The following is a 13,391-nucleotide window of genomic DNA, read 5'->3' as shown; positions in this document are numbered from 1 at the left end:
AAGAATTATGCTGTATATTCTCACTCATAGGTGGGAATTGAACAATGAGAACACATGGACACAGGAAGGGGAACATCACACTCTGGGGACTGTTGTGGGGTGGGGGGAGGGGGGGAGGGATAGCATTGGGAGATATACCTAATGCTAGATGACGAGTTAGTGGGTGCAGTGCACCAGCATGGCACATGTATACATATGTAACTTACCTGCACATTGCGCACATGTACCATAAAACGTAAAGTATAACAATAATAATAATAATAATAAGAATTATGCTGTAAAGACAAGTTTTGTTAGATCACTGTGTAAGCATAAATCAGCCAAAGAAAAAAACTTACCTTTACATCTTTATCTTTTATAGTTTCATCTAGTCTAGTGGCTATAGCAATTGCTTTCTCCTGCCTTGACTTGTCCAGAAAATACATCATTTTAGCACCTGAAATACCAAGGCATTTCAAAATGAATAAACACCTATACTTTACATTTTATGTGATATCAACTGGCCAGTGACTTAAAATATGGTTTTAAGTGTTTAATCAGTGGTAAGCTGGAGCTGGCTCCTACCAGCTCAAGAGAGCCAAGTGTGACATTTCTTCCCTGCCTCCTATTCAGTAGCATCCCATTGACAGGCCATGATCAGAGTATTTATATCATGAAAATACACTATAAATCAGAGCTTTTTCCTTCACAAAAAGATGGTTATTAAACATTTATCAGATGAACAGTGACTTAACAACTTCCTCCCCTTAGAAATAAAATTCAGAATGTAAATATGGACTGCCCTGTGGCATCAATCAGTATTTCAGCCAAAACTATAAAAAAAGATATTCTAAAATAAAACATCTAAGGAATAAATTACTGTCACAGAGGAGGAGAGTAGGGGCAGGGAAAACAGGAAAATGTTTGCATATTCAAAAAGAAAGTAAAATTTTAAAAAATGAAACACAGTTTATATTTCTCCTATAAATTAGAAGAAAAAACATACTCCAGCCTGGGCGACAGAGTGAGGCTCCATTTCAAAGAAAAAAAAAAGAAAAAAGAAATCATTTATAACCACACACCCCAAATCAACATTAAAGCTTTCGTAGACACTTCCCTTCAGTCTTTTTCCCATGCATAGTTGAGATTATAATGTATGTTCAATCCCGCACATTTATTATAAAAGTATTTGCCCCTGTTATTACAAACCCTCTGAATAAACATCACTTTAAATCTGGTATTACATCCTATGAATCCATCCCTGTTTCCCCTATTATTGAACATAACTTAAATTTGTCCACATTTCTCTCCCCATACTTACACACAGTACTGTTCATTTGCTTTACATTTTGGGGGTGTCAAAGCTTTCTCTTTGTTCGCTTTTTCCATAAGTATTTTAACCCTGGGGGCTACAAACAAACCTGAAAGTAGATGCTGAAGAGAGGTAGCGTTACGTTTCAGAAAATCCTCATTAAAACTTTCCAAATCCTTGTTGACAAATATTTTCTGCATTTCTTGAGATAGAACTTTGCTCACAATGTCTGGAAGATTACTATGATTAGACACTATAAAAACAAAAACATTTGGATTTTTTGTTTTTGATCTGTCCTTTGAAAAAAAACCTATTGAAAACCCTTTATGGCTGGGCGCGGTGGCTCACGCCTGTAATCCCAGCACTTTGGGAGGCTGAGGCAGGCAGATCACTTGAGGTCAGGAGTTTGAGACCAGCCTGGCCAACATGGTAAAACCCCATCTCTACTAAAAATACAAAAATTAGCCGGGCGTGGTGGTACACAACTGTAGTCCCAGCTATTCAAGAGGCTGAGTCAGGAGAATTGCTTGAACCCGGGAGGTGGAGGTTGCAGTGAGCCAAGATCGTGCCATTGCACTCCATAGCCTAGACAACAGAGCAAGACTGTCTCAAAACAACAACAACAAAAACCTTTATTATTAAACTTGATTTTACATAGTACAATTATTCTTCTTCTTTTGGAATATAAATACATCCTAGCCTAAAAATGCACTAATTTCTACCATCTCTTGGCTAACATGTTTATTTTATAGACACATGTTCATTTAACTACTATGTAAATTATTATTATTTTGCTTTACATTATTGCAAATCTCTTTAATGTCCACCAGCTTAATGTAAGACAACTTATATTTGCTTCTCTCAGTGGCATCCCACTGACAGCTTGGGCCATGATCAGAGGATCTGTATCATGAAAATACAAATCAGGGCTTTTTACTTCACAAAGAGAGGGTTATTAAATATCAGATCAACAGAGATTTAACAACCTCCTCCCCTTAGAAATAATTCACAAATGTAAATATGGTCCTTTTTTATACTTACCAGATTTAGAAAATCTAATTAAACATTCATGTAACCATGGGTTATTACTGTTGATGGCAAAAGCTCGTTTGACAGACTGCAGCATTAACAGAAACTTTCCTGTGTCAGAAAAAATACAAAAGTAATAGCATTAATACTTACACAGTATTTTCTTCACTTTATTTTAGTCTCACTTAAGTTCAACAACAAAACACTACCTTTTTTATAACACTCGTAAGCAAAATTAAAGTTGACTCTGGCTATCAAAGTCAACTATGGCTTTCTAAAGGAAAGCTTGAAAAATCAAAAAAATTGCTTCAGGTAGACAATCTGTATGGTTGTTCAAACTATTCTTATACTGGATTTGATAGTACTAAATTTATTACCCACCTAAGTTTTGAGTAGCCAAGGAAAAGAGCCTTTGTAGAAGGCTAAAATGAAAATCTAAGAAATAAAAATAGATCTAACTGACAAAGATTACACGGAATATGGTCACAAATATAATTAAAGATTAAAAACTGAACTCAAACTATTTATTACCTTTTCTAAAATATATTTCAAATGCTAACAGATGAGTGTCAATGTTATCAGCAACAAGGTTCTTAAGAGGTATAAGGAACTTAACGGCTTCCTCTAATGGATTTTCTACCTATTTTGAAACAGAAAGGAAAATTATTTAAAAAACATCAGCACAAGTCAAATTTCCCCTAAAATTTTATATTAACATATGTCTAAAGTAATTTAGACAGCTTTATAAAACCAAATAACAAGAAAACATTTAAAAATCATCTGTAAATAAATTCAAAGTACACAATCAATACTTTTCAAAACAGAAATAGCTTTTTTTCTGGTTACAAAATCAAGATCATTTTATTAAAAACAAAAAAATACATAAAGTTATTCCACAGACTTAAAGAGATGGTACATCATGTACTGACAATCCCCTATCTACTATAAACATTTAAAGTAAGGAGACAAATAAAATGGCATCAAATAGTAAGGAGATGGTAATAAAATTTAAAATGCTTATAATACAGTTGACCCATGAACAACATGAGCATTAGGGGAGCTAACCCACCCCCTGTGCAGTTGAAATCTATGTGTAACTTCTGACTCTCCCAACTTCACTACTAATAGCCTACTGTTGACTGGAAGCCTTACCAATAACATGAACAGCTGATTAACACATATTGTGTATGTTACATGTATTATATACTGTATTCTTACAATAAAGTAAGCTATAGAAAATAAAATGTTATTAAGAAAGTCATAAGGAAGAGAAAATATATTTGCTACTCATTAAGTAGAAGTGGATCATCATCCTTATCTTCATGTTGGGTAGGCTGAAGAGTGAGGGGCTGGTTTTGCCACCTCAAGGATGGCAGGGGTGAAGGAGGTGGAAAGGGAGGCAGAAGAGGCAGGCACATTCCATCTAACTTTATGTAAGTACAATTTTTTTGCTTTTTCATTTATTTAAAAATGTTTCTGTCCAGTACCAATCTTTCCACTGTTTGCTTTGGTTTCAATGCCTGTATCATAGAAGGGTCCATGTCATAAAAGTCAAAAAATAGTCGTGAATAATCGGAACCCTTCTGCCAGAATGTCTAATGTCCATCTGTTTTCTGGCACTACTGCTTCTATGTCTTCTTCCTCATCATCTGGCAATGGTTTGGAAGCACTCATCTCCATCAAGTTGCCTTCTATTAATTCCTCTGGTGTGGCATCTATTAGCTCTTGAATTTCTCCAGGTTCCCTAATCTTGAAGCCCTTTATCGCCATCTCCACTTTTTTTTGTTTGTTTGCCATATCCACAATCTCTTTTATGATTTCCTTGATTGGCTCTGTCATAAATCCTGTGAAGTTGTACACAACATCTGGGCACCAGCAGGGATTGTTTCAGGCTTGATGGCTTTCAAGGCTTTTTCTGTTAACAATGATGGCATCCTCGATGATGTAATCCTTCCAGACTTTCATAATGTTCTACTGGGGTTCTCTTCCATAGCGTTGAAAATCCTTTCCATAGAGTACCAGGCGTAATGAGCCTTAAAGGTCCTTATCACCCCTGATCTAATCTAGAGGCTGAATTAGAGACATGTTTGGGATCAGGTAGGCCACTTCTACACTTTTGGAGTTGAACTCATGAGGTTCTGGATGGCCAGGGGTTCTGTCCAGTATCAAAAGAACTTTAAAAGGCAGTCCCTTACTGGCAAGGTACTTCCTCACTTCAGAGACAAAGCATTGATGGAACCAATCCAGAAAAAGTTTTCTCACTGTCCAAGCCTTCTTGTTGTAAAACCAAAAGACTGGCAGCTGTTATCTTCTCCCTTCAAGGCTCAGGGGTTAGTAGCTTTATAGATAAAGGCAGCCATGGTCATAATCCCAACTGTATTTGCACAAAATGGTACAGTTAGCCTATCCCTTCCTGTCTTAAATCCTGGTGTTCGCTTATTTTCCTTACTAATAGATGTCCTTTGTGGCTTTTATTTTTTCCTGTGATAGAGCACTTTTTTTCTACATTAAAAACCTGTTCAGGCAAATACCTCTTCTCCTCAATGATTTTCTCAATGGCATCTGGAACTTCTCTGCCAGCTCTTGGTGAGAAGTTGATTCTTCTGTTAAATGGACATTTTTTAACCCAAACATCTTTCTAAAATTATCAAACCATCCTTTGCTGGACCCTCAAAATTCAAATCTATGTTGTTCAAAGGCCAACTGTACTAGACTTACAGTGAATAAACCAGAAAACTAAATATTTCCTTAAATCTGATCCCAAAACAACTATTAACACTTGAGAAAATCCTGGAGGTGCTATCTCTTTGTAGCTAAAACATTTCTAGTAAGACATATAAGGTAAAATGATTCCATATGTAATGGACGATTGTACTGCTGCTGTAACAAATTACCAAATAGTTATTGACTTAAACAACGCACTTATTATGTTATAGTTCTTATAGGTTAAAAGCCCAACACAGTCTCACTGGGCTTACAATCAAGGTGTCAGCAGGACTGCATTCTCCTTTGGAGATTCGAAGGGGGAATCCGTTCAATGCCTTTTTCAGCTTCTCTAGACTGCCCACATTCCTTAGCTTGTGGCACCCCCCTTCCATCTTCAAAGCCAGCAACAGCAGGTTGAGTCCTCCTCACATTGCATCATTCTGACCTCTGCTGCTGGCATCCTCAACTTTTAAGGCCCCTTTTGATGATATTAGGACCACATGGACAATCCAGGCTAATCTCTCTATCTTGAGGTCAATTCATTACAACCATAAATTCCATCTCCCACTTTAATTCTCCCTTGCCATGTAAGGTTACATATTCACAGGCTGGGGGGATCAGAACACAGAAACCTTTGCAGGGCCATTATTCTGCCTACCACAATTGCAATTCTATGTATAACTTGCATTAGCCAAAATTTGTATATTGTCTCTCAAAGATAATTGACAGCTATTGTAAAAACCTTGAAATATTTCAAATGGCTTCTTACAGATTTAAATAAATCACGTTAACTGTCAGAACAGAACCAAATAGCATAAATTTTACCAAATAACAAAGATAGTAAAACCCATCTCACCCTTTCTAATTTTTCAGGTATAAGTTCTTCCTTAAGGCCACTGGCTTCTTCTTCTTCTTCATCTCTTTTTTTCTTTTGATTTTTCTGTTGACGTTCTCTTTCTGCATGCTTTCTTTCTTCTTCTAGTTTAGCCTTTTTCTGAGCTCTTCTCTGCTTGCTAAGCATTTTCTTCAATTCTTTGGCTGACAGGTTTTCTATAAATATTCAAATGAACAAAATTCTGAGTCAATGTTTGCATTTTCCTCTTATTCTTCTGTGATACATACTGTTAGTATGGTTGTCCCTTGGTATGAGTAGGGGATTGGTTCATGACCCCCACCCCCCCAAAGTCCACTGATACTCAAGCCTGTGATATAAAATGACACAGTATTTGCATACAACCTATGCACATCCTCCTGTATACTTTTAATTAGATCAGCTTTAAATCTTTCACCTTTCTTTTGCTTTAAGTTGCATATAATGACTTCACTTTTTCATAAATTATATTATGGTCTATAGGTATGCCTAAAATAATGTAAATGCTATGTAAATAGTTGTTACACTGCATTGTTCAGGAAATACTATAATGACAAGAAAAAAAGTCTGGACATGTTCAGTACAGATGCAATTTAAAAAAACATATTTTTGATTTGTTCCACCCATGTGGAACCCACAAAAATGGAGGGCCAGCTGTATACTTTTTTTTTCTGTTTTTTGGCTGGGCAAGGAGGGATGCAGGGGCAACCCATATGAAAGTTTTTAGAAAGTGTATCCCCAGTGACTAGCACAAAATTGGGCACACAAAGGACAGCCAGTAAATGCTGCATTAACTAAAATTGACCAACTGTAGCCCAGTTCTGCCTCCTACATAATACATGACTCTAGGCAAATCACTTTGTCCTTCTCAGTATCAAGTCTTTCAAGAATAAGTGAGATAATACATATAAACACCTGTGATCTCTAAACACTATATAAATATTAGAAATGAACAGTTACCTAGGAATATCTGAGATAGTTATCTAGGCCCATTTCATGATAACTATTTCTCAAATATTCCTAGATATTAACATTCTAGTGAATAAAAACCTGTACAGATATTCTCACTGATAATCTTATTTTTAATAAAGTAGGAACTAGAAATTTTAAGATTATATATTTTTCCCTAAGGAGCGCAAAGCTATTTTCAGTTATAATTTTTTTAAAAAGAAAGAAAAAAACTAGTCTACAGACATTTCTGTTTCCTAAACTCGTCTTTTTAAAATTTTTGTAGCAACAGGGGTCATGCTATGTTGCCCAGACTGGACTTGAACTCCTGGCCTCAAATGATCTGCCTGCCTTGGCTTCCCAAAGTGCTGTGATTACAGGCGTGAACCACCATACCTGGTTCTTAAATTGGTCTTTCTGAAGATAAAAATAAAAAAAAATTCTAAGTTGTTCCATTAAAGTAATTTAGAACCATCAGCTACAGAATATCATCCCACTTTTTTTAACTCTCTCTGCAACATTTTTGTTTTTTGGCATATGAGTTATCTAATGTTTGTCTTCAACTCCAACAGACAATATATTAATATTTTTCTATGTATTGTTTACACTAATGGCATTCTGAAATTTAGTGTTCTTTTAAAATCTTTTAAGTTCCTATTCAGTTACCTGAGTTTATTTCTTGTTGTTTGCTTTCATTGGTTAAGGGATTATCATACAATTTCAAGTATATTTCAATCGCTGATCTAGCAGCCTTGAAATAAAAGGCATGTCTTCTGAGTATATCTTCTAATCTCAAAAGGTCAACATAGGCACGAAGGGTCATCTTTCTCATGCAGTATGTATGGAAGTCGAATTGGTCATCAGTTATCTCAAAAAAATGCTTAAAAACAAAAATCACAAAATTAACCTTTACATTTATGTCAATAATGTCTACCTTTTGAAAAAAAAAATTGTAAAAAGCCCAAAAAACAATTTAAACAGTCACAATTTTCACTTAGCTGCCCTCTCCAATGTTTTACACTATAAAGGATATGAATTTTTTTTGGCTTTCAACTTGAACTTTCTCTTCCTACAAACCATGCCCATTCCCTACAAATCATGTTTTGTGATGATACTCAACTTCTATATAAGTCAAAAGATCAGGTTATTTTTTAAACCTGAAAATTAGTATATATTAATATTTTAGTTTTAATGAAATATTCTTCCTCCATATTCCCTAAAAACCAGCATGGCACAGTTAAACAGAGCTCTGAATGAAGACTAAATATGTGTAGGTTCACACTAAATATTTACAAATCTGACTGCTCTACTCAACTCAAGGGCAATCCTTACCCACTGCCTGCCACAGGGCCTAATACATAGCAGACATTCAATAAGCACAGTATTTGCCCACTCAAGAGATAAGCTTCTTATTAGGGATGTGACCTTGAATAAGCCTTTTAATTTCCTAGACAATTATTTAATCTAAGTTAAGAATAAAGAAATCCATACAGCCAATTTCTTAAGGTTGTTAAAGGATCAAATAATATATTTTAAAGTTCATTTTCAACGGTAAACTGTTATATAAATACAGAACTTTATGGTTTTCTCTTACTCTACCTACATTCCATTTTAGCAGAAGTTCTGAAACTGGAGTCTTATGTATAAACAAGCATAAAAACTTCTTCCTAAGGAGAGAGCTCAAAACTTTCATCCAATTTTCAATGGATCCATGGCCAAAAGAGGTTAAGAACTAATCCCTTCCATGAAAGGTGAACACTAACTCTCTGCCCCTCCCCCAACAAAATAATCTTGTACTTATACTGTTTCCCCTGCATGCATTTCCATCTCCGACTTCTCTCTTTTTTCATACTTTAGTTTTTCTAAAATCATATAGAAAAATGAGTGATTCTATATTTACACCAATATTGATCAAGCTTTCCTACTAGTTCATGTTCCCTCTGTCCTGGGGATAGTTAAGTCACTCTGCAGAGGACATATTAGTAATTGTCCATAATCATCTGATAATTATCTTGGTAATTAGAAACACACTATATACAGAATTATATTAAGTACCTGAGACTTTAAAAGAAAAATTATAAGAATAAAAGTACATAGTATGGAGGGCAAGAAACAGAAAAAGTGAACATTTCACATTAGTTTATGACTAAAAAGCCATGCTTTAATGTTATATTTGAAAACTGCATCTTTCCCACCAATAAAATCAAATCGTGAATATTAACATGAACTTTTTTTTTTAAATCAAAGGATTACATATTTCATAAAGTTGTTAGTGGTTTCTCTTAATGTAAATCAAGTTATAACTAGCACAAGAATATTTTAAAAATTCAATACAGTTAACTAAGGAAAAATGGCGGCGCTAAAAGTGCTGGAACACATAATCAGATGAAAACATCTAAGAGATGACAGGACATTCTTTTAGGTTGAGAAACATCTGAAAAAAGGCAGATGACAAACTTCAAAAAATATTCCTAGCAGCATTAATAGAGATTTTAAGTCTTGGAGGGGGCCGTATGTAACCACAAATATTTAAGCCACCACTTTATCAGTAACAGCCCATAGGCTGCCTCTCTCCAGTTAATGTCTTCCGTAAATTGGGTGACCAACTTACCCTAGTTTGCCAGAGGCTCTCTCAGTTTTTCCACTGAAAACACTGTGTCTTGCGAACCCACTCAGCCTCAAGCAAACCTGGCTTGTTAATCACTCCATAATAAACTAATGGTGATAGACAGAATATGGCTAAATTAAAAACAAGTGGGATACTGCAGCTACAGCTGATTGTAATATTTGCTTTTGGAAAAAAACAGTGTATTGCACAATACTATATAGAAACAACTAAATAATCTTGGGTTGAATTTTTTTTTAACTTTTTGTTTTGGGTTATAGATACAGAGGAAGTAGCAAAGGTCCTGTATACCCTTCCCTCAGTTTCCCCCAAAGGTTACAGCCTACATAACTACAATACAGTATCAAAACCAAGAAACTGACATTGGTACAATGTGTATATAGTTCTATGTGATTTATCATTTGTAGATTCATTTAACCACTACCATAAGAAACACAGAACTACTCCATCACCATGAAGCTCCCCCTTGGGTTGATTTTTTAGTCTCTAAATTTGTAAAACACAAAAATATGCTACACAACACCAACAGATAAAGTTAGTTTCCCTGTACCTTTTGGCCAAACATGAAGGGCATGACAAAAATCACTTAGCTCACTGCAGAAAACTACGTATTCAAATCTTAACATACAGCTCATGCCCTTAACTCTCTCCCCGTAAGCAACAATTAAGAAAATTAAGAAAATTAAGAAAATTAAGAAAATTAAGAAAAGCCGTTCACAGCTTTAGATTGTAGTGTTTTTATTTTTTTAAGGAACTCCTTATTAGGCCCTCTCTTCTAGACCAGATTCTCCTTCCCACTACCTCTGAGTTCCCGGATGTGACTAGTAAGAGCTTATACACAGAAAGGCAACAAAAACCTCTGGATTTAAAAAATAATAACTAGGTCAACTAGGAAAATAAGCAACTCAATTTACTTAATAGAGAATCTGTTGTTATAAAGCATGTTATCAATTTGATAAAGATTAAGATACAATAGAAGATAAAGTTATGATCTTCCTATAGTTTAGATCTATCAGAAGTCCTAGGTCTTATCAAAGAGTTAGAAATATATATATCGTTTCCCTGTTTCATATCTAAGTCAGTATTCTAAAATAATGATAACCCAATCACCAGAAGTCTAATAGTAAAAGAAAAAAATGGAAAGAAAGAAAACTCAGTTCTTGAAAGATAAAATAGATTAAAATGTTATTCTGAACACAGGTTTAAATCTAATATTTTGAAGAAGGTTGTTCTGTTTGTTTTAATAAAAGTCAAGTTTCAAACATCAGATTGGGTTGGACTACAAAATCTTAAAATATAAACCCTAAAATCTTATGGGGGGGGGGCAAGATGAAAACAGAAAAGATACTACACTAGCTTATTCCAGAATTCTAACTTTTCAAATCCAATTACTAAGAGCTCAAAGCAGTATGTATCCTGACTGAAACTGCCTTCAACAAAAGAACTCTTGAATGACTTCTTCAAAGCAGAATAAAGACCTAACCCTTATTTGAACTTATTTCGCAATTCACTAACCTTCTATTTAGAAGGTAAACTGCAAAGTTTTATTTCTGAGAGGTGTCCGTGTCCTTATTAAAATATTTAAAACCCAGGCATAAGGTAACTCATGTAGATACCTATTATAATAAATCTGAAGCTTGTAATTACTCCTAAATCCTTCCAATGATATCATTAAGAATTTTAGATATTAGAAAATTTAGATATTAAAAATTAAGAAGCATTAATCATTCCATCAACCTAGTCACCCTATTTATACGAAACACATTTCTACATATAACCACACATGTAGAATATACATAATAACTATAAAAGAGTTGTCTTATTTGCTTTTAGTATAGATATATTCATTTTAGACTAGCATACAATTGGCATTAGAGTAGGTTCTTTTCTTGTTTATGTTTCTACTTCTTTCTAATCTCAAATGTTAACAGTAAACCCTAAAGTTTCTAGTGATAGTAATTATGTAACATGACCAGAGGGTGATGATTTCTGCCATTTTAATCTGTGACAACCAATGATTTTCCTGTAATTTCTTTCTTCAAAAATGCTTTTTACCAATTAATTTCTTGAACTATGTCAGTAGATCTTCTGACATTACAGATTTTTTTTCCACGCAACTCAGCCAAAATCACTAAAAATTTAAGGGAAAGCATAATCTAAATGAAACTTAGTAACGGAAGATCCACTTATCATATTCTAAAAATTCTCAAAAATTATTTTAAAAAATAAAGCAATATAGTCATCAATGTTAGAAGAAATGGAATTTAAGTTCAAGAAGTTCACAACTATAATGATCCTTAGGATATTCAAATTTCATTTAAACAGAAAATTTGGTAAGTTTCTAGTTATGGTCTTGCTCAAATTACTAATTCGTAAGTGCCTAGCAGCCTCTTCATAAGGGAAACAATTTACCTCTCACTGAGAATGTCCTCGTTAATGAAAATGTATCTTTCCTTAATAACAAGCAGAATGCTCTTAAAATAATGGTCCTCTAGGGAGTGTAACAAGCTAGTGATCTGTGGTTTTATGAAGGAAACAAGAGCCTGATTTAAACTAGAACGCTTGGGCATTTCACCTATCATCCCAAGGGCTTTATATTTTTCAAGGAGAAGATGAGGAGGATTTTCCCCAGAGATAAAGCCATCAAGCCCAGGCTTAAAAGGGCATGAAAAACAAACAAACAAAAAACAAAAACAGAGCAAAAATTAGGTTATTTCTAAAAATGCTTGGGTATAATCCTAATTCCAGTCCCCATCAAAAGCCACCCCCTAAAATTTAGCCTTCCTTGTGGGTAATCTCAGAAGTTTCACATGGGAAAAAGGCCAAAGTGACTGCCACGGTGCAGACATCAGGCTCACCTGACTACGATGCCTGTGGTTCTATACTGCGTCAGGATGGGAACAGTGGTGCCGACTGCCCCCACAACTGAGGGCTGCTGAGGACTGCCTCAGGGGTGCATTTGCGGCTCTTTTCCTCCTGTGGTCCATGTGGAAGGAGAGTGCTTCAGAGATGACAAAGAACAGGAAAACAAAAATTCACACAAAGGAAAAGAAAAGTCCCCTCACTAAGGCACATCACACACATAATCCTAAAAGCAAGCAATAAAATAAGCCTGCAAACTGGCCATAGATTGTTATACAGAATACTGAATGTGAGAGCAAATATCCTGGGAAGACAAACTGGAGAGAGGCTGACTGCGGACCAGATCCTGATGTTTTAAAGGGAAAAGAGGTTGCCATCAGCTGTGTGTCCTCTTAGGGTGGTGATGAATATCAAATAATGGCCTAATTAGGGAACAGAAATTTTCAATTTATGTTAATAGCAATAACCATTTACTAACAATCTTTTTCCTTCAGACAAAAATATATAGACATGTCAAAAGCATGATCACTTGAGGATCAATAAAGCAATCCATTGTTTACAACTTCTGAATGTAAAGAAGGTTAAAGATCAAGAATTTTTTTCACAATGAAGCTCCCAGAGAAGTTAGAAGAGGCAGATGATCCTGTGTAGAAATCTACCTGCTTTTTATCACCTTACAGAGAAAACTGAAGTCGAAATTCTAACAACTTACCCTTTCTACTTCATGACATTTTTTCAAAGCATCCCCGTATCTCCCCAGACGCTGATAAGCTGAAATGCATTCTGTCTGAAACCACATACACTGCATTTCATTTAGATTTTCCATGGCAGATGTTCCTTCCTGAAATGGAAGCATTCAAAACTATAGAGAGCAAACAATGAAACAGATCCTAAAAATCATTTCCTCTTTACAACTAGGGCTACAGTACTATTATGACAATAGCAGCAATTAGCAAATATATCAGTATGTTTCCAAACATGGTTTTATATTACAATAGTCTCTCCTTATCCAAGGTTTCACCTTCCATGGTTTCAGTTACCACAGTCGACCATGGTCT

At 35.0% G+C, this 13,391-nt stretch overlaps 1 protein-coding gene across 3 annotated transcripts in view; it reads right to left on the bottom strand.

Moving 5' to 3' along the window:
• The window catches only part of NAA16 (N-alpha-acetyltransferase 16, NatA auxiliary subunit), a 66,702-nt gene that overhangs the window by 2,107 nt on the left and 51,204 nt on the right, over nt 1–13,391 (bottom strand). For all 3 annotated transcript variants that reach the window (XM_024231076.3, XM_054528940.2, XM_054528941.2), the window contains 7 exons: nt 13,046–13,174; nt 7,512–7,725; nt 5,883–6,076; nt 2,852–2,960; nt 2,333–2,431; nt 1,401–1,544; nt 339–436 (listed from right to left, as the gene is read on the bottom strand). In XM_024231076.3, the coding sequence (XP_024086844.1) occupies nt 339–436; nt 1,401–1,544; nt 2,333–2,431; nt 2,852–2,960; nt 5,883–6,076; nt 7,512–7,725; nt 13,046–13,174 (987 nt within the window). The remainder of the gene's footprint in view (nt 1–338; nt 437–1,400; nt 1,545–2,332; nt 2,432–2,851; nt 2,961–5,882; nt 6,077–7,511; nt 7,726–13,045; nt 13,175–13,391) is intronic.

The sequence above is a fragment of the Pongo abelii genome, chromosome 14 (genome assembly GCF_028885655.2).
Source record: "Pongo abelii isolate AG06213 chromosome 14, NHGRI_mPonAbe1-v2.0_pri, whole genome shotgun sequence".
Classification (NCBI taxonomy): domain Eukaryota; kingdom Metazoa; phylum Chordata; class Mammalia; order Primates; family Hominidae; genus Pongo; species Pongo abelii.
The sequence above is the reverse complement of the archived record's forward strand: the minus strand, read 5'-3'. Positions and strand labels throughout refer to the sequence as shown.